At 40.9% G+C, this 20,496-nt stretch overlaps 3 protein-coding genes across 8 annotated transcripts in view; 2 read left to right on the top strand and 1 right to left on the bottom strand.

Moving 5' to 3' along the window:
- Positions 1-5,617, top strand: part of atp11c (ATPase phospholipid transporting 11C) — a 48,771-nt gene extending 43,154 nt beyond the window's left edge. Inside the window, exons 29-32 of one of the 6 annotated variants that reach the window (XM_072437006.1) lie at positions 1,434-1,524; positions 2,187-2,295; positions 3,031-3,062; positions 3,518-3,638. In XM_072437006.1, coding sequence (XP_072293107.1) covers positions 1,434-1,523 — 90 coding nt within the window. In that variant the 3' untranslated portion in view covers position 1,524; positions 2,187-2,295; positions 3,031-3,062; positions 3,518-3,638. Of the gene's footprint in view, positions 1-1,433; positions 1,525-2,186; positions 2,296-3,030; positions 3,063-3,517; positions 3,809-3,953 lie in introns of those variants that run through there. The other 5 variants (XM_072437024.1, XM_072436991.1, XM_072437015.1 and 2 more) reach the window with 5 other exon arrangements.
- The window catches only part of arr3b (arrestin 3b, retinal (X-arrestin)), a 338,825-nt gene that overhangs the window by 121,313 nt on the left and 197,016 nt on the right, over positions 1-20,496 (bottom strand). The window lies entirely within an intron of this gene.
- mcf2a (MCF.2 cell line derived transforming sequence a) lies at positions 6,186-19,696 on the top strand. The gene is made up of 30 exons (XM_072437042.1): positions 6,186-6,609; positions 9,453-9,521; positions 9,602-9,716; positions 9,936-10,026; positions 11,111-11,230; positions 11,380-11,496; positions 11,580-11,729; positions 11,817-11,929; positions 12,103-12,217; positions 12,304-12,423; positions 12,504-12,695; positions 12,786-12,977; positions 13,049-13,220; positions 14,312-14,388; positions 14,455-14,540; positions 14,634-14,700; positions 14,774-14,889; positions 15,126-15,195; positions 15,271-15,363; positions 15,447-15,539; positions 15,607-15,735; positions 15,800-16,021; positions 16,416-16,508; positions 16,574-16,652; positions 16,758-16,821; positions 17,949-18,046; positions 18,263-18,366; positions 18,443-18,555; positions 19,040-19,143; positions 19,216-19,696. Exons 1-30 carry the CDS (start codon positions 6,492-6,494, stop codon positions 19,254-19,256), a joined length of 3,333 nt encoding a protein of 1,110 aa, XP_072293143.1. The 5' UTR covers positions 6,186-6,491; the 3' UTR covers positions 19,257-19,696.

Below are 20,496 nucleotides of genomic sequence, written 5' to 3'. Positions count from 1 at the left end.
CATTGAGGTCCATGTCCTTTTCATTTGGGGATAAAGTCTCTAAAGCTTTTCTTAAACTCAGGTTTCAAAATGGTTCTGTGTAAAATATCTTTGATGTCCCTTCAAATACTTTAGTTAATCGCATTCAATCAATTAAAGGTTGACTGTGTAACATTTCTTGTGGAAGACCCACTGCCTGTCTCCATCATGGAGGTGTAATTGCTTTACCTAGAACCCAAGTCACTATTGGGCGCAGTCCCGTTCGGACCTGAACCCCTGACACGAAACTTTGGAATTAACCACGTACGCCCCTCATCCATGGAGAGCGAGCGGTGCAGCCTTCCTGTGTTAGAGATGAGTGGCTTCCAAGAAATAGTTTCAGATGAACTGGAAGTTTGTGTCTTTCCTTTGTCTTTCCTACACACAGGGGCCCGACCCGCTCCGCGAGCTTTCAGCCCCGTGCAGCCAATCATAGCTCTGTGTGAGAAAGCTTTAATAGCGGGAGATCAGTCTGATGTCCGTTTTATTCTGACTAAAAAAGAAAGAAGCGCTGACTGACGAGATTTGATACAAAATATAATTGATTCATAAAATTGTGAAAAATATCTAAGCCTATTATAATACTCTTTACGTATGTTATAATATGATATAATATAATATAAAAGTGGCAGAAATACCGTGAAGTTCTGAATCTCAGTTTGTGGCCTAGAATGTTCCATAGTATGGCTTTAAACCTAGCTATCATATACTTCATAACACTGGAGTCGGGTCGCCTCTCTGCAGATTTGACCTGTAATCTGGCACACTAACATCACCTCCTTGTTTATGGTTATGGTTTACGTGATTCGGTGGAACATTCCAGGTCAAAATAACATTTCCAAGGTTACAAGCAGGTGGCCCCCACCATTTACTCAGATATTGAAAAAAACGTTGTGATTGATAATCTGTGAGACTAATGAGCTGATCAAAGATTACACCTAAATATTTATATTTTGACACCTTTTCAAGTGAGTAACAGATAGTAACAGAATTTACTAAGTAATTTTTTTTGGAGTTCAAGAATCAAGGCCGATTACAAATTGATAATGGCCTGAAATAAATGTAGGTCTGGAACAATAACTACATGTATCATCTGCATAATAATAATTGTTTGCTGTGTTATATTATTACAGAGGTCATCTGTGTATATGATGAATAAGAAAGGCCTAAGGGACCTTGAGGAATGATTATGGACTCTTATGGATTTTGAGTTCATCTGCATCAAAATCTTTATTAATTTATGTCAACCAAACATGTATTGTTGGATTCAACAAGTACTGACACTAATTTATTCAATTCCAAAGGTGTTTTAAGGCAGATTAAGATGACCTATGTTGGCCTCTTCATACCTTTTTCTTGCTTTGTCTCAATGTCCTATTTTCTGTGTGTCTGTGTTTGGACGTGCTCCCGTAAAGATGACACAGCGCCTTCCTTCCTCCGGGACCTCCACTATCTTCATGTTGTCGCAGACCGCTAGCTCTCACAGCTTCTCATGGACAGACTGAGGTCTCTTATTTCTTGCTGCGTCAGCACACAGTCTCTGCTTGTTTCCCACTTGTTGTCTTCCTCTCCCACTGTTACAGTTCACCTTCCTATCCTCATGCAGTCCTTGAGCATATTTTACTTAGAAACAGGTATACTGAGGTGCACCTAAATTGTTGAGTTACTTTATTGAATAACTGATTAGTGGTTAGCACACATCTAAGTGACTTGGCTGAGCTTTCAGTGTGGAACAGGACCAGATGTTAAAAAAATACAGCTAGCTTATATTTCTCCATGATATGTCAGTCCATGTGCTCTCCAGCTGCCAAAATGCTCTTATGCCTGCTGCCTTGGCATGTCCTGTTAATGAATGCAGTACCTCCAAGCATCAAAATGCACCTGCATGAGGCTCAAGTCAGCTTCCTCCTTGTGGACCCTCTGAAAACCTCCAGGACCTGTTTTTGATGGGTGTTTTAAAGAATCATTTTATAACATATAGATTCTTAGCAGGTTTTTGTGGCATTTGTTGTGGAAAGAAATGTATTTTCATCAAACCCTCCCAGCTATGTCTTGTTTGTGTACACACACACACACATACATGTATTGTATGCCCCTAAAACTCTCTAGTGTTAATGGTGTGTGGAAGTGTAGTGTGTCATCAGTGTGTCTTTGCCTTGCCCTTCTAGAAAGAACTGGTTGATTCGAGTGTGGGGGGGGTGCCGTCTCCCCGATCCTCGGCCCGGCCCCTGCTCATGAGAACCTTTTCAGATGAGTCCAGTACTGTCACTTAAACAGGTATCATCCCATGTTTGACATGGGACAAATTTCCCCAAAGATGAGTCTGACTCTAACCCAATTAAATCAGTATAAAGCATTACAGCTACAGACAAAACCCTGTTATAGTAACCTCTGTGTCATACTGTAGTAAATGTATAAGTTGGCTGGCTGAAGAGATTCTAAGATGTTTTTAAATTTACATTGTCAATTGGCACACTTGATGCAAAGCAATACATTCAAACGGCTTCAGACAGCTCCTTTTCAGCCACTCTTCTTTAGTGTGTGTCCTGCTGCATGGGCTCCTGTAAACCCCCCATGAAACAGTTTAATATCAGTCCATCTTCATTGTGGCTGTAGAGCTGTAAATGTGAGCTGGTGCTAATGCTTGGGTATTAGTTGAGCTGGTCGGGGGCTTGGTCTGTCGTCTCAGTCTGCCATGTCATTATGGTGTCTGTGTATGCCATGCTACAAGCATGTCAAAACCTGTGTGCTTATTTTCTTTGCAAATAACATCACCTGAGACACCAAGCTCACTGCATGATTTAACTTTGAAGACGTGGGAATTGCATACAAGGGGTTGACAGCCAATCAGTGTAATAAGAAACTCGCTGACATAAGTGATTATATTATATGTTAAGTGTTGTTTGTCCACCTCTGTATGTTCAAATAATTGTTTTCCTTTATTGATGAGGCTCAGCAGTATCATAACTTCCTGGTGTCATTTAACCTTTACATTTGTATTTCTCTCTGTAGCTGTCAGAAAGTGGCCTCCTACAAACATCCAGGTAAACCTCTAAAGTTGGTGGTTCTATCCCAATCCCAACCAGTGTACTGTTGCTGTGCCTTTGGGAAAGACACTTCACCCATATATTGCCTATGCATGAATGTGGCGCGTGTAATTGGTGGTGGTTCGAGGGGCTGATGGTGTTGATTGGCAGCCTTGCTTCCATCAGTCTACCCCAGGGCAACTGTGGCTACAAGCACCAAACTATATAATGCATAATTATCTTTACTAAATTAACGGTGTCTGTAATCACTGCTGTTGCGACGCTTCTTCAGATTCTTCAGATCACAAAGGGGAATAATTACTAACAGCTGCTTTTGCCTGATGAAGGGGAGTGTATTTGCTCCAGTGTGCGTTTTAGTGATTACAGCCAATTGTGTCTTGATTCTGGTTCAATTCCTGTGTCTTACACTTAAGTCTAATGCACGTAGTAAGACTTATTAATCTGTGTTGCAGATTGCACCCGTCACGCCCCTCTCCTACAAATGTCTGAAGGAAGGCGAGTGATCACTCATGAGGAAAAGCAGCAGCCTCTTAGCCCCTGACCTGCTGGAGGGTGAGGTGGTTCCAATACAACCCTTGAAAGACTATACCGGATCTGGGGGGAAATGAAAATGGCGACAGAAGTCCTTTTGACGAGCTCCTGTTGCATTTGTTTTGTCCTCTTTTTATAAAGCATGCCCTGGACTTTTAAAAGGCTACGAGATAATGGGCATGACATTTGTATTCTATTTAATTGTAGGGAGTGTCTACAGAGCCGCGGCGCGTGGCCGAAACTGCATGAGTTTTTTTGTGCTGCGCCGGGTTAGGGTCAGGGTGCCGTGGCTCCTGAAACTGCTGGGTTATTTGACCGCGCCGCGGCTCTGCAGCCACGGCCTTATTTGTATTCAAGCAACAATCTGAAAGCAAACACAACTGCCTTGATAGTTGTTGTTCTGTTCAACTGCTCTAAGTTGACAACCGGTTGTGAAATCTACTCCAGAATGATTCACGTGCATGAAAGATGGCCCAAAAGAACGCTACACCTCACTGATGCTCAGGCACCAAATTGCTTTTGTTTTATAATCTTATTTTTTATCACTTTAATTTATGGCTCAGTTCTAACAAACACACTTTAAAGACCTTGTGCAAAGGGAAATGTTACTGCATAGGACCCGTAAGACTGTTAACCTCTGTTTTCTTAGTTACTTTCGACACTCTTAATATATTGGGTTTTAGATCTAATTACGTTTGCACTACAAACACTTACATTTGTTTGTAAGTAATTTGATCTTTTTGGCAATAGTACATTTCTGCAGTCTGTCTTCAATCTCAGTGGATCTACGAAATTAATATAAGCGCCATACATATATTTATTTATACATTGTATATGTTTAATTTAATAAGCTTGCGGCCAAAAATATTGCATCAGGCACCAATGCAAACACTGTCAAATAGATGTAAAGACATATTGAGTGCATTGTTTTAGGTTTGTTTGTTTGTTCGTTTGTTTGTTAGAAATGAATGAAACCAGGATAACTTGAACTGGTTGATGCACTATTCAAGGAAATTGCTTCCTTTATTGCTTGATTTGTCACAAAGGTGTTGGCTTGTTCACATCTGAGAATATCACACAGTGCAGTGAGTACCACAGATATAAACAAGCGCACATGCACTAAAGTCAAATGAGGTATTCTTATTCTGTTCTTATTGTTCACTGAGGCAAGGTTTAGATGGAAACCTGCAGTAGTTGAAACCACTGTGACACTCTTTGCTTGAGTGTCGAGCCTTTTGTTTGTCTACTGCTTATGTACTGCTTTAAACATTCCATTTATACATGCCATTGTTTCAAACATTTACTGACTCTTTTATTTAATAAACATTTTTATTATTTGACATGATTATTGTTGAAGTGATTTTACTTGGATGTATTATTGCTGTTACATTTATATATTATAACATTGCTTTGTGCCAGTCTGGTCTCTTTGAGCTTGTGTCATTATCCTACTGTTCTCGTAAAACAGGCAGCCCCTGTTTAATGTGTGTTTATATTATTCCTTTTTCCAGAAAGATTTAAGCCCTAACTCAGACCCCATCCTCACATTCTGGCCTCCTATCCGAACATATAGGATACAAGTCACCAGTGACCCAGGTCAATGGCACTACACTGCTGCTTATAGTACATTCAGACAGCACTGTGCAGAGGAGAGGGGCTGCCTGCTTTTTAAAGATTCACAAGCCTTTAAGTGACATCAGAGATGCTATTTTCAGATTGTAACTTCTATTTAATTCAAATATGTTGCTTGTTAAAATGAAAAGAGAATATATACAAGAATGGTATGTATTTTTAATGCAACTTTTTCCAGACATGTTTTTAGGAAAATGAAAATGTAAAAAAAAAAGCTGAGGTGCTCTATTGCTCTTGACATTTTGAACTGGAGTGATGTCCCTGTGTGGATTGGAGGGAGGGAGGGTGTTGCTGCACCTGTGCTTGAATGAACTCACCCAAAGCTCTGAACTGAATGTACCTCCAGTGAAAGTTTTCACTAGTTTCTCTAATAAAGTCAAACGTTTGGATTGTTGTGCATTTGCTTTTTCAAACCAACCGTGTGTCTGATGACGGGATGTTTGCCTGTGTGTGCACTAAGCAGATGCTGTGCAGTAATGAAGGGGTTGAGAGGGTAAGCTGGATCAGCTGAGTGGCTGCAAATCCAGCTCCTTCTGAATGTCTGGCCAAAGGAATGTACGTAAAATGTGTCTCCACACTGTCAAATACATGTTTTTAATCCATTCATAGGGTTTGTGGGTGGGCAGTGGCTAGCTGAGCTGTGAGGGTATGCGTATATGCTGCGGTGTACACAATGACATCCTTTCATTCTTTCTGCTGTTTGAATGGGATTGCTGTGTGTATTGAAGGCTGGACTTTACACTGCTCTACATTGCTGCTTGTGGGTGAGATTGAATTTAATAAAGTTAACAAAGATTCACTTTCTACTTCTGCTGCTTGTGTAACAATATGTTAAGTGTGTTAAGTATTTGTTGAGTGACAATGAAGTTAATAGGCAGATGGAAAAGCATAGTGTGAAACGGCGCCTCCTCAGCTGTGCACAGTGCAGAGCTGCAGCACTCTACAGGGAGAGAGGGAGAGATGGGAGGGGCCACAGAGTCCAGATGGAGTCCAGTTTGTGTGGACTGCTGCTGAGAGCTGGCTGTGCTGCCTGACTTAGTGCATCTGCAGAGGTGAAGGTCCATCTGACACGGTCTTGAGGGCGCTTGTGTTTGTGCCTCTGTGGACAATCACTCTACGCAGCTCAAGGTCAGACCGACTAAACCGCATTGGAGGTGAGCTGTCATCACTACGGGCTCTGGTTATGGTGACCAGGACTCTAAGGAGGATGTAGGCCTTCGGACTGTCACTTCTCAGCCTTGTCCTGTGAACGTTGGGAGCGGAATGGGCCCAGCGTCCCTGCAGGAAGAGCGACACACAGAGAAAGACAAACCTAAAGGAGAAATGGACAGTTACCACAGTCTTCTACAGGCTTCATCTCAGCTCCAGAGCACTCTGCAGCGTGAGTACACACTGCACCCTGGTCCTCATCTAACCTCTGTTTGCAAACTGCTCAAACAGTAGATTCCTGTAATGCTGCATGTTTACTATTAATACTGAAGACTATGGTGGCCCCCCTGTATTGAAATCTCCATTGTCTAGGTACAAGATGAACAATACTGGTATAAGAAAATGTTGTGTTATATTGTCATAAGCATAAAAGAGCGGTTTAAAAAGTGAAGAGGCCTCATTTGTACCACAAAATGTCATATTCAAATAAGGGCTTGTGCCACCATAGTCTTCACAATATAAATACATCAACAAAATATCTTACATGAAATAAAGGTAATTTCAAATTTGTATGAACTAGTGTTATCTGCCCTCACTACAAAATGTTGCTTGTCAGAATTATTGATGTGCCAGTTCTTGGAGCTTTGCTTGCAGCGTGGGCCATTGCAGGGATTATGTCATCAATTTTAAGCCTTCACAGATGGTATGTTTTTGCTCATAGGAATGATTTATAAGTCGCTGAATGTAGACAAGTGAATGCATGTATTTCTCTCATCAGCAGTAGTCCTACTGTCTCAAGACAGGGGTTCCCAAACTTTTCAGGCGGGGCCTCCGAAATAACTGCAACCAATCTTGCCACTGCTAATTGGAATTGCCGTCTGAGATCTTTAATGATTCAACATTTAAAATTAAGTTTAATTTTTGTTAATTGTTAGTTTATTTGACTTACATTGTGTTATTTTATCTAATTTCACTAAACATTTTAGTAATTTTTAATAGGCTGTTATCAATACATAATATATACATTAAATACATTGTCATAATTTTGAAATAGCATCTTCCCAGTCATCTCATGACCCCCAGCTCATACCTCGCGACCCCCGCTTTGGGAACCACCGTCTAAAGAAATGTCCCTTTAAGAAAAAGCTTAATTTGGCTCGTGTTCCTTTTAGCAACTGTGCAATGCGGCTTTCGCTCTTGTACAAATTTCAGCAACTACTATTAGCCTACAGTATGTGTCTGACAGCCTGTAGGGTCAGCTGTTTCCAGGCCTAATGTGATTACTATGGGGACTTGACGGCCTGAATATAATTGATGGATCCCTGCATTCCTAGTCCATCCTCTTTGAGCATCACTGCTCGTGGATAACAAATACTGCAACTAAATGTGTACTCTGCTCAGGTTGTGAAATGTGAGCCCAAGAGTCGGCCTTTGTTCAAATCCATGTATACAGGCCACATGTGACGTCTACTATGTACATCATTGTTATTGATCGGAATGACTGTCCTAACCATTGAGGGGATTCAAAGAACTTTAACCTGGCTGTCACATGAAATTTGACAATGAAATTTCCCCATATGTGGACAATGAAGGATTATCTTACATAATTTCATATATAGTTTTAACAAATAAAAATATACAAAGTGATCACTTGAGACATAATGATCTATACATTTAAGGCACTCCAGTCTGATCTTGTGCCCCCTACTGTAACGTCTAAGTTATTAGAGGCAACATTGTGAGGACTTTTCACCATTCAAAAACTGCTGTGGCAACGGTTCAAATTTTTCATCACTCTGAAACCCGTGGATAGGGACTAAGTTACAGATGATGATCAAAAAAATATATATATTATATTAAAATAGACTCGACATCTGACAGTTAAACAATAATTATAAAATGTTATGCCAAAATAAAATGTTCGAGTTGTTAAGGTTTATTTCTTCAAAATTCAAACTTGAAGAATTAAAAAAAAAAGGAGTGGAGCAGTGCTGGTTTGTTACCATGGCTTCTACAGCAAACTAGCATGATTAGTGACTCACACAATACAACTGTGTTGTATTAGCCCCTTTAGCTGTAAGTTTGGTTGTCAATGTTTGATCAACAGTGAAAGAGTAGTGATTGTGTGTGTCTAAACCCACACTAAAGTATATTATCAAGCATGTCTGCTCATAGGCTTATATTTCCCTGAAAAGGTCACAGCCACATTATGTTAATTAAAAATACATGCAGCCATCGTCTCCCACGCTCTCGCTCACAACAGAACTGATGGTATAACAGCAGAAGCGTGACTGAAACTTAGCCCCTCCGTTCATGTCACATGAATGGAGCGTGTGTGAACAGCTCCTGCCAGGCTCTCCTCATCTCCATTACAAACATGAAATATTCATCAGGCAGCACCAAAGACGTCTCATGCCAGCCTCATGGATAGAACTTAAGCCAAAATAAACTCAAAAGGCTAAGTGTGGGTAATGTGGAATCATAAAATCAAATCACGATTTGAGCCTGAGAATGTGAGATATTCAGTGTTTAATGGGGCTCTCTGTTCATCTAAATGCAATCCTTAAAATGTGTGTGACTTTAAAGTTAAGGACTGTGACTTACAAGTGCGCTGCGTAAACTTTCTGGCAGAGGGTCCTCCACCTGCTTTCTCCATAAAGATTTTTGTTGCTTTGCCTGGAAAATTCTATAAATTATATAAATCTATAAATCTACATGGAGATAAGTTACAAGTTACAGGTCATATCTGTGGAGGAGGGACAAGCATTCTCTCAGAAAGACATCAGGAGGATGCGGACCCTCAACCAGAAACGTTACATAGGAAATTATTCATAACCTTAATACACATTTTTAAGATAAATTTGTACATTTGTCACAACATGTACATATACTTTATATGTATAACACTGAGTTACCTAAAACTGAACTAAGTGGGGCAGTTTCTTTCTTCAACTAGAATTAAGCATTTAGACTGCAGCAAAATGGATTTAATTCTTGGATTTACTGATAATGTTAATTTGTTTGCCTGAAAATGGTTGAATGATTGTTATTAATGTGCTGTGTGTGTTGGTGCAGAGGTGACAGTGCCTGTCAGCATGGAAGAAGTGGGAGGCTTCATAGAGAAGCAGGTGGCTTACTTGTCAGGTGAGATTCTGCTTGACAATAATGTCCTGAGTATTCATTTTAAGATACTATCCTGTGCTCTGTATCAATCTTGTTTGCAGGGGGCCGTGGGGAGGACTCTAGTGTGATAATCACACTCCCAGAATGCTCAGCGTTCAGCGACATCCCTGAAGAAGCTTTAGCCAAAGTCTTTACATACCTAACACTCATCCCCCGGTAGCTTTTCTATAGTGTATTCTCTTATTCTCTCTTCTGCACTGCACCAAACTTCTGTTTAATGCTCCATTATAGCCCCAAATCATCCTCACATCCGAAAACTTTATCTGAATGAGTCAAGAATCTACAACAGTGACAACATTGTTTGTGCTTAACTAAGCAATGATTATTGTTGTGCAGCAAACTGGATAATTAAATATTTCCATGCTATCTTTATAGAAAAAGGCAACCTGGAGTCAAGTTCATCATAATTTTAGATCGAAGACTGGACACTTGGCCATCCATTAAAACGGCACTTGCAAGAATATCAGTGAGTGTATTTGTTTTTACATTCAGTGCCGTATTCAGAGCCAGAGCGGTGTTTCTAGTATTGACTACATGCCATATTGATAAGAGTGGTCTTTGTGCGCTGTCTGTGGTGCTGAAACGTGCAGAGAAACGGATTGTATGACGACCTCTTCCTTTCCAAGTTTATTGCTGTAAATCCGTGACTCAGCAGAAGCAGCTGATGATGACGCGCAGGGCCGAGCAGAGCTGTAGAGCTAAGGGACTTTGCAGAGGGAGAAAGGACAGCGGTGGAATGTAGGGAAGGCATTTTTGCAACCGGAAACATGAAAATGGCCGGGATCACGAGGGCTGACAGTTTTTACCGGTCGAGAATGCCGACGATCCACAAAAGCCCGGTAACGAGCAACATTTGACCATGACTTAACAGAGTTTAGCGGGAAGTTTTGGGCGGGCTCAGACTGCGGCAGCGCCCGCGCGCTGCAGCTCTGCACTGCGCGTTATTCTGCTTAGTCACGCGACTGTCTGTGCGCGCAGTGAAATCTAAACCGTTCATGCACGTTTAGTCTGTAAGAAACGGGTGATTATTGACCGTGTGATGCCTCAGGAGGACATATGAATGTCAAGTGCTATGATGGGTTTATATATAGGTGCAGGAGTGTGTCTCAATTGTTACAGAACAGTAAAAGTAGTGAATACATTTCCTGATTTTAGATTTTTAAGTTAAATTAAGTCTAGTTCATTAAATTCCACCACAATGCTTTTGGAGCCTTCTATGCAAAAACATTTCTAATTTTGCAGTTTGGTGAATTTTGTTGATTTTGTGGAGTTGACAGTTTCTATTATATAAAAACAAGCCACGTTCAAAAGTCTGTTGAGGTTAAGGTGTTTTAAGGTGCACACACATCCAATTTGATCCAAATTGGGACTAATTTGGGACGCTAACAAAACCTGTTAGGTCCTAACCAAGGACTTGAACAGTACCAAACCAAGTCTACTTCATATTAAACTGAACAGAATGAGGAAAAGCACCCTAAATGACCATTATTTAAAACTCAGTACATTCTTCATTATTTAACATACTCATATTGAAATGTCTTGTTTTTGAGGCATCTTTTCCTGGCAACCTTCACCTGGTCCTGGTGCTGAGGCCCACCAGTTTTTTCCACCGCACTGTCACTGACATTGGTTTCCGTTTCAGTCAAGAGGACTTCATGCTTAAGATGCCAGTAAGGAAGCTTCCTTTTAGTAACATGTCCACCACAAAGAAGGCTTATATTGATTTTTTTTTAATTCAGCAACATTTCACAGAATTCAATATGAAGTATTAAAATGATCTTTTTGGTTGGGTAAAACTAGTTGTTTTGTGGTCCTTTAGGTGATCATGCTGAGCTCTGTGACAGACCTACTGCACTACATCGAAGAGAACCAGCTCACATCAGAGTTTGGAGGCACATTAGATTACTGCCACAGTGACTGGATTGTTTTACGAACAGTAGGCAATACACACTCTTCACAATGGTTTTATTGTTTTTTTTAACCATACAGTGATTCAAATGGCTATACTTTGTTAAACAGGCAATTGAGAGTTTTGCCGTGACAGTCAAGGACATAGCTCACATGTTGCAGACTTTTGGCACTGAAGTGGCTGAGACTGATCTACCAAATGAAGCAAAAAAAACGGAGTGCCTTCTTGAATCCCAAACCAACAAATACAGGAAACTGAAAGTAAGGGTTCATTACATACAGCTGGTAGTGTTATACGTATGCCTTATTATAAGAGATAATGCACATAATGTAGGCTTTTTTTGACAGGATGCAATCCGAACCGTTTCAAAAGAAGGTTGTCATCTTCTCTCAAATCTACAAACCTCTGGCAAAGGAGACTCTCAGTGGGATGTGCGGCTGGACACAGAAACTGTGCAGAGGTAAGTCAATTACAAGAAATTATACGAAACACAGCAAGTCAGATGAACTTATGATGGAATATTATATATATATATATATATATATATATATATATATATATATATATATATATGTGTGTATTGGACTTGTATTCAACAACATACAGTGACTCTTATGTATTGCTATCCTTTAGGCTTCTAGCTCAACTCAGAGATATGGAGTCGGCCTTTGACGGTTTCTTTGAAAAGCATCACATGAAACTACATCAGTACCTGCAGCTTCTAAGATATGAGCAAAGTTTCCTTGAGGTAACAGTGTGTTACATTATGCCATAAAAGTTACTGTTGAGTCCAATGATTGTATTTACTCTGTTTATCCCCATCCCTGTTCTCAGATGGAGATGTGTTTGGAGCATCTCTTGACTCAGGAGAAAGACCTTCCTTCATCTGTTGACAATCTTCCTCAAGCAGAGCAGGCTCTTAAGAACATAGACATGCTTCAGTCAAGTGCATTAGTATGTTATTTGTTGCTAGTAGTATGTAAATAAATGACTAAGAACGTTTTTACATTTATATGATCTACTTGTACCCTCAGGATGTGATGTCTCGGGCCCAGATCATCATCCTTCATGGACACCAGCTTTCTGCCAGTCACCATTATGCTATGGCTCTCATTATGCAGCGCTGCAATGAGCTGCGGCACTACTGTGACACTCTAAATGCTGCTCTCAATACCAAACACACTTGTCTGCTGCGGGCACACCAGCTTCTGCTCGGTCTGGGAAAGGTATTACCACTCTAACGCTCACAAGTGTGAAGGAGACTGATGTCCAATGCTATTTTCTATATCCTGTCCTTTGGCTCTCACTGTATTTAGGCACAGATGTGGTGTGATGATGGAGCTTATCTGTTGGCTAGTCAAGTTGGAAATAAGTACCAGTCTAAAGAAGGAGCTCAGTATGCTCTAAAGGACATTGAGAACTTCCTGCAAGGGGCGCCATCAGTACTGAGCTCTGGACCTGACATTGTAGCCATTGAATATGAGGCTGTTCTTACTCCACATCTGCAGGTCAAAAATGGGGTCTTTAAGTTCACAATGTCTTTTAACATCCAAGCTGAACATATGTTGTGCTTTTTCAGTCTCAAATACAAAAAACCTTTGAGAAACATGCAACAGTGCAGCAAATGATTCAGAATCGACAGAACTGTTTGAGGAAGTTGGCAGACAAACACATAAGACCAGTGCAGCTTGTGGCCCCAAGAGCTGAGAACTCTCCACGCTCCAAATCGCCTCTCTTCTCTCCTAAGAACAGTACGTACATGTTATGGCTGTGGACACTTCAATATGACACACAAACAAACCAGGAATGCAACAGATGTACACATGCAGACTGTCTTTTCCCCCCACTCCCCTGATATGGTGTTAAGGTCTGCTCATAGCAAAGGTCTTGCCTCTGTCTGCTCTCTCTTGTTCTAAATGTTCCTTTTCCTTTAGGCTCTAGCCCTAAATTAGCACATCACAGGCTTGTGTTGTGAGCTAGCTTGAGGCAGTGTTGAGAGGGCTGCTGGGTTAACAGGAGCCTTAACAAACAAGCTGAACAAGGGAGCGGCTCTAATCAGTCCCCTGGGACATACCTGACATGTGTTAGTTAGGCTAGTGCAGAGACATACTATGTGCTGCACATACATTAAAGCACCTTTCATCTCTCTTTGTGTCTTGAGGGAGGTTGCTCAGAGCTCATCATACAGTGCTACCCAATTAGAACTGTGTGCTATGTTTTTTTAAATTTTCTTTTAGTTTCCATTCAACAAAATTGTCACCATAAAAAGGATTCAAATGCTTTTAACATGTGTGCATCCATACCTTTAAAGGTTTTAAAGAATATATTCAAGAAAGACAATGAGGGTGATTAGAAAGACCTTTGACGCCTTGGCTTCAAAACTTCAGAGAACAGCCTCTTAAGATCAGAGATGAAGGCGAGTGGTTAGCTTTGGTTGACTTGATCTGCTACATACATACACGCATGCATATAGATCTCTGATGAAGATGTAACGTGGCACATGGAAGCGTTCAACCCTCACATGTGCGCGTGGACTCAGTGATGGAGGATTCTACTGCTGAGATCTAAAGAACAGAGCCAGTAGGGCCAAAGTACTCATCTAATGCTCACCTTTAGATCTGCACAGACTGCTTCATACCTCATATTTACTACCAGTATGATGATAGCATCTGTCAGTCATTTACGATTAATAGTTCATACTTTACAGAACAATATAGAACGGTCATGAGAGGGGCACGCATAACTTGCTAGTTGAAATGGAGCAGTTGTGTGACATACTCTCCTTTGAGAAGGACCGGGTGCTGTTTTAATGAGCTCTGCCCTGCTGGTGTGGCATTTACAGGTGATGGTTTGAAGTTCACATTTGACCTTTCACTACCTGGAAAAAGGACATCAAAAAAGGGCATCGACCCTAGAAAGGTAACAATGTTTGTCTTATTTCACTTTGTATGGACTGCATAACATGTATTTGCACGTTGCACCCAGATTGAAGTGATCCACGACTACCAGGAGAGTCGCAGCTGCTTATCGTACAGTGTGGAAGGAGAAGACAGTCCAGACATGCTAAAGCGGTGAGAAGGACGTCTCCACCCTCACCACCCCGAAACTCACTCACTTCTAGATTCTCTTTGTTCAGGCTTAATGTGTTTGCTTTGTCTGGGCAGGCGTGTGATGAGGGAACTGATAGAGACTGAGAGGACCTATGTGGAGGAGCTTCTGTCTGTGCTGTTGGTAAATAATAACTTCTGTTTTTGCCAAAGCCATTTACGCCATGCTTATTTTGTCTGGACTTGAAACATCTCAGGGTTACAGAGCTGAAATGGAAAACCCTGCTTTGTCTGGCCTTCTGCCCCCTGAGTTCATCAGCAAGAGAGACATTCTCTTTGGAAATATGCCTGAGATCTACAATTTTCACAGCAGGCAAGTGAATACTGATAAGAATATGCTTTTTGAAACGCATCATTACAGCTGCTCTGTCTGTGGACAAAAGCATTTTGAACACAACTACATGACACGGTTTATTTCTGAATAGTCTATTAATGCTCCATCATATAATCATGTCACTCTCATGTGTAACTGTGTTGTTGCATAAACGGCCTCTGCCAGTCCTGAAAACATGAGCACATTTTGATTCTTGAACTTTGATATGTTTGTAGGGTTTTCCTGCAGGATCTGGAGGGCTGTCTGGAAACCCCAGAGGCTGTTGGTGCTTGTTTTCTAGAACGAGTAAGACTTACACTTACACTGTGTTCTTGATAAACTAAAGACAAAGCTAAGTTTATCTTTCTCAATTCATTTCAGAAAGACTGTTTTCAGATGTATGAGTGCTACTGTCACAATAAGCCACAATCAGATGCATTGTGGAGGCAGTTTGACGGCTGTGCCTTCTTTCAAGTGAGTCTGATCTCAAACTGTTTTGCTGCTTTAGTGCTCATACTCTAACACAGTGTATTAACTATCTTTTTATTGTTTTAAAGGAATGCCAGAAAAAACTAGAGCACAAACTAGGCCTTGATTCTTACCTGCTAAAACCAGTGCAGCGCCTGACTAAATACCAACTGCTGCTCAAGGTGAGCTCCATCATGTGTTTTGTTTTGTTTCAAGACGTTGCCTTTTGAATTAGTTTTTTTGTTAAAGGAGCTGCTGAAATACTGTAGCACAGACTCGGAAGGAACCTCCGATCTGCAAGAAGCTTTAATTGCAATGTTGGACTTAGTCAAATCAGTAAATGACTCCATGCACCAGACAGCCATCACAGGATATGAGGTACAACTGCTCTTGCATTGTAGGCTTGATGGATGACATGAATACTAACAGTTGGTGCGTACAGGGCGACCTGTGTGAGCTGGGCAGGATGCTAATGCAGGGATCCTTCAGTGTGTGGATTAGCCACAAGAGAGGTGCCACCCGTATGAAAGAGTTTGCTCGCTTCAAACCAATGCAGAGGCATCTGTTCCTTTATGAGAAGGCCCTGCTCTTCTGTAAACGCCGTGAGGAGCATGGAGACGGCTGTGATAAGACCCTGTCATACAGCTTCAAACACTGTCTCAAGGTGCGCACATGTTCTCATGATACTGTGTGTGTGTGTGTGTGTGTGCGTGTGTGTGTGTGCGTGCGTGCGCGTGCGTGTGTGTGTGTGTGTGCGTGCGTGTGTGTGTGTGTGTGCGGGCGCATAGTTATATATTACTACATTAAAACTTTGTTTGCACAATATAACACTCTGAACTTTTTATTGTCAGTTTTTCTATTTAAATTACATTTTGAATGAATTATATCTGTGTCTGAATTTCAACAGATTTCTGATCTGTTACACTGATTGTACATATGAGACTCCAGAGGGCTTGATTCATTATTGAGTCTGGGAGGAAGCAGTGACAGTGGTGGAGGTGTGGTTTAGGGGGAACGTCTCCTGGCAGATGTTACACTGACTGTATGTTTCCTGACAGATGACGGCTGTGGGAATTACAGAGAATGTTAAAGGAGATGTCAAAAAGTTTGAGATCTGGTACAGCGGCAGAGAGGAGGTCTATGTGATTCAGGTGAGGGCAAACACCTGCATCTTCATTAATAAGCATAGAATCATGTATCTGTTGCTGTTTGGCAGGCTCCTACATCGAAGGTTAAAGCAACGTGGTTGAATGAGCTGCGCAGAATACTAACAAACCAGCAGAAGCTTCTCAGAGGTATAGCTTAAACTACTTTATATATGACGTTTACCGGTACAGATTTCACTCAATCAAACTGTCATTTACATCATACAGACACTATTTATATGTATTTTTCCACAGATGAAGCTTATCAGCACGGCCCCTTGTGTGGACACATGCAGCTCTCTCCAGCTCTTTCAGAGAGGTCAGTGTCTCTTAGATTTGTTCAAGTCTTGTGTACATAACACACACATTATTTTCAACCCAGCTTCTTGAGTAGTGTGGGACAGTTTATGATAAAGCTCACTGTGTCCAGTGCTGTTTGGTTGCCTCTTCCTCCTGATCCCCTTCCCCCCCTGCAGGGGCATGCGTCCATCCAGAGGGGTCCCCAGGGGCTGTGTGCCGGGGCTGGCTGTGTCTCTGTCTGCAGACCTGTTTCTGTGCCTTCGCTCCCGGAGCCCCAGGCCACGCCCCCACCCTCAGCACCACTGACCTGCCCTATCGCTCAGTGGTAACTTAGTCTGGCTCTCCTTGCTCTGGCATGAACCTCCAGGCCCTGCTTGGTGACCAACCCAGTGCATTGTGTCACCTGCCCATTATTAAACCTTCATCCTGGTTCATCCCAGTGCGCTTTTCTTCAAACTAAAAACCATTCATCACTCATAAATACAAAAGACAAGAAATGTTCTGTTCCTTCATTAGTTTCTTTAGCAGCTGTTAATGCAGTATCAGACTTGAGGGGTAATTATTTTTTTATTTTTTTAATGCATCAGAATCAATGCATGTCTTTAGCTGCATTAACACATACCATAACACAACCCCACCATCACAAGAGAACAGAGGCTTGGCAATGGTTGTGCTGTGCTGTCCAGCCCCTGAATGGTGCTGGATGATAAAGGCTCTATCAGGAGGTTGATCCTGTGTCGTAGGTAGGGGTGGGCGATTGATAAGAATTAATATCTCAATATCATTTTGGAGAATCCCAATAATGATAAAATCAAAAACAATATTATGTCAATCCAACAGAAATGTGTTTTGTCTTTAAATGTATTAGTTGATATTTAAGTATCAGGCAAATGTGAAATGGCTGTAATTTTAAGGGAAATGTTGAAGTATTTCTTTATACTCTCCTTTGGATGTTTACAATATCCTTTCCCCCCATTTTCATTTGTCATTTGTGATTATACTCAATATTCAAAATGCCCATATATTAGAAACAAAATTCACAGTATTTATATTTGGATAATTTGCCCACCTCTAGTCAGAGGATGATCTCTGAGTCATGTGCAGGAATCCCTATAATTCAGTAAAGTTTGTATGTTGTTCTTACAGCAAGCAGCAGAGGGCGTCAGTGAGCTCAGAGGACACAGAGTCAGGCCGGAGCAGTCCAGACCCTCAGCCTTGTTCTGTCAAACAACAAAACCGCAGGAGTGAGTTTTTCTGATGGACACTAAATATGTAGTAGCTTTATTTTCAGCCAACTGTGTTCAGCCAGATATATTGTGACCTGAAGTGCCTTTTACAGCAGGGAGTAAGTACATTACGGATAATATGGACAGACAAGTAGCTAAAGTTACCAAGTATTTACATTAAAATCTGTTCCGAGTGAACAGATTTATATATGTTTTAACCCAAAACATTTTCAGGTTGGCCAGGAGCTCATCACAGCACAGACGAGCGCGATGCTGTGGATGAATGGTCTGGAGATCCTTTCCAGCCGTCTGACTCAGAGGTTAATCTGCAGGCACTGGTAACATTCTATCCAACAGCAGTAATGAAATATTATGCGACATCTATTACTATGAGAAGCATATTTTTTGTTTTAGACTCCATGCAGATATGAAGCCTTGGCAGACTGCCCTCAGAGTGGAACTGAATGCATCCCCATAAAGTCTGGAGACATCCTTCAGCTGCAACAAGAAGACGAGCCCAGTCTATGGTGAGCGTGTAGTCCAAAACATTTGCCCAAATATACAGCAATACTCTATATCAGCCTATTTTTCAGGATACCCAGGATATAAAATGAGCCTTCACCAATAAATAAATTCAGTTTCAATTCTAATAAATCCATCAATCAAAATTAAAACTAACAATTGAATAAACACATAGATTATAGTCCCAGGACATTTCCTGTCCTTTGATTCTTCTTCTTGTCCTCGACGAACAATGAAAAACCCCAAGGAAACCACATTGAAGGAAAGATTTGCTGACTTTGGCAGGAGAAGGATTGTAATTTCATTCTAAACTCAACAGGCAGCCACTGAAGAGAATATGTGCTCTCCTCTAGGTCCAGATAATAATTTGGTGTATTGTGAACAGTTGAAAAGTTCTGTGTTTTAAGGACAATCTGCCAACAGGAAGTTTAAGTTCGCTTACCTTGATGTGCAGATTCTCTTGGTCACATTTTGATTTAACTGTTGTAGGCTTGTGAAAAACCTAAGTCAACAACAGGAGGGCTTCCTGTCAACTGCCAGTCTGCAGTCTGTGTTGGTACCTTTTCATAGAGGTCAGACATGTAGACTGAGAGGTGAGTTCCTCTCCTAAATGTATTGAACAGTTACTTAAGTTTGTTGTTTAACTATGACTTTTGCGGTTGTAGAGCCTGCTACTCTGAAGGTGAGAAAACTCAGCTCTCCGTAGTCTGGATGCAGTCTGCCTACAAACTGTGAGGGGTGCTTTTGAGCCAGTTTGAGCGTTCTGCTCATTCACTGTGGTGCTGACTGTGATTTTGCTGTCATTTAAACAAAAGTGTAGCAATGGCCTAGGATAATCAACAGCCAAGCTGTGGACACATATTTGTTACTGCATCAGAAACACACTGGATCTTTTCAGTCCAGTTGGTTCTTTTTATGAACATTCGTCCATTGCAGCTAATTCTTGATTAGTCAATTTGTATTTGCACATCTCCAATATTTTTTTTTACATGTTTTATTATCCTTATATTTCTATATTTTATACTTTATAAATGTATTCATCCATTCCAGCCACAACTCTTGCTCTGTTAGTCGAACTGTTTAAATGCCAAATATTTTGGAGCATTTTATACAACTGGAGTTTTTTTAGTTTTTGAAATAAATGATCGGCTTTTTTTTTTTTTTAGATATTTACCAAGCACTTTATTAAGAAGCAAAAAGACCCTACTGTCTTGTCAGCTTGACTCTATGCACTGTTTAGAAGCTTTAATTGAACGTGTCAAGGTTGCTGCTGTAAAGTGCAAATATGTGACAGTGTCAGGAGTGTGCTAACCCTCCAGGTTAGCTCTTGATGCTAACTGTTACTTTGTGGATTGAACCCTGAGTGGACCCTCCTCACCACACTGTTAATCTGAGCTCTTCAATTAAAAGGGATCATACAGCTTACATGAAATACACCCTCCATGTTGAACACTTAATGAAATATTGATAGCAGTCTTAGATGAATTTGCCACATCAAATTGAGAGCCCAGTTGGAGGGATGCCTTTGATTCACAGCGTTTGATATGGAAATTCGTTTTTCCATATCAAGCTGTAGGAAGTGCACGCCACACTTTTCCTATGTTGCTAACTAATTTATTTTGTGCTGTCATGTTGTGTCTTTACATCATGTTGAATGTGTGCAGCCCAAATAGTTTTTCTCTTTTTGCCTTTTTTCCAAGTGATATAGTGATAGTTGATAATTCACTGTTTAACTCAAATCCTTACGCTGCAGATTTTGCACAGTTTTTCGTTTTTGGAAAACAAAATATTATGCTTGAAAAGTGATGTAATCGGATGATCCTGCTGAGGTTTCATTCAAAACTGCACAGCAAATGAACTGATTTAGTGTCTTATTGCAAATTATTTCAAATGGCTCTTTTATACGGGTTGTAAAGTACTGTATTGTGAAATACAGTGCTGCATTG

This window comes from Eucyclogobius newberryi, unplaced genomic scaffold (genome assembly GCF_026437365.1).
Source record: "Eucyclogobius newberryi isolate DKJ021-1_F unplaced genomic scaffold, fEucNew1.0.hap1 SCAF_11, whole genome shotgun sequence".
NCBI lineage: Eukaryota > Metazoa > Chordata > Actinopteri > Gobiiformes > Gobiidae > Eucyclogobius > Eucyclogobius newberryi.
The sequence above is the reverse complement of the archived record's forward strand: the minus strand, read 5'-3'. Positions and strand labels throughout refer to the sequence as shown.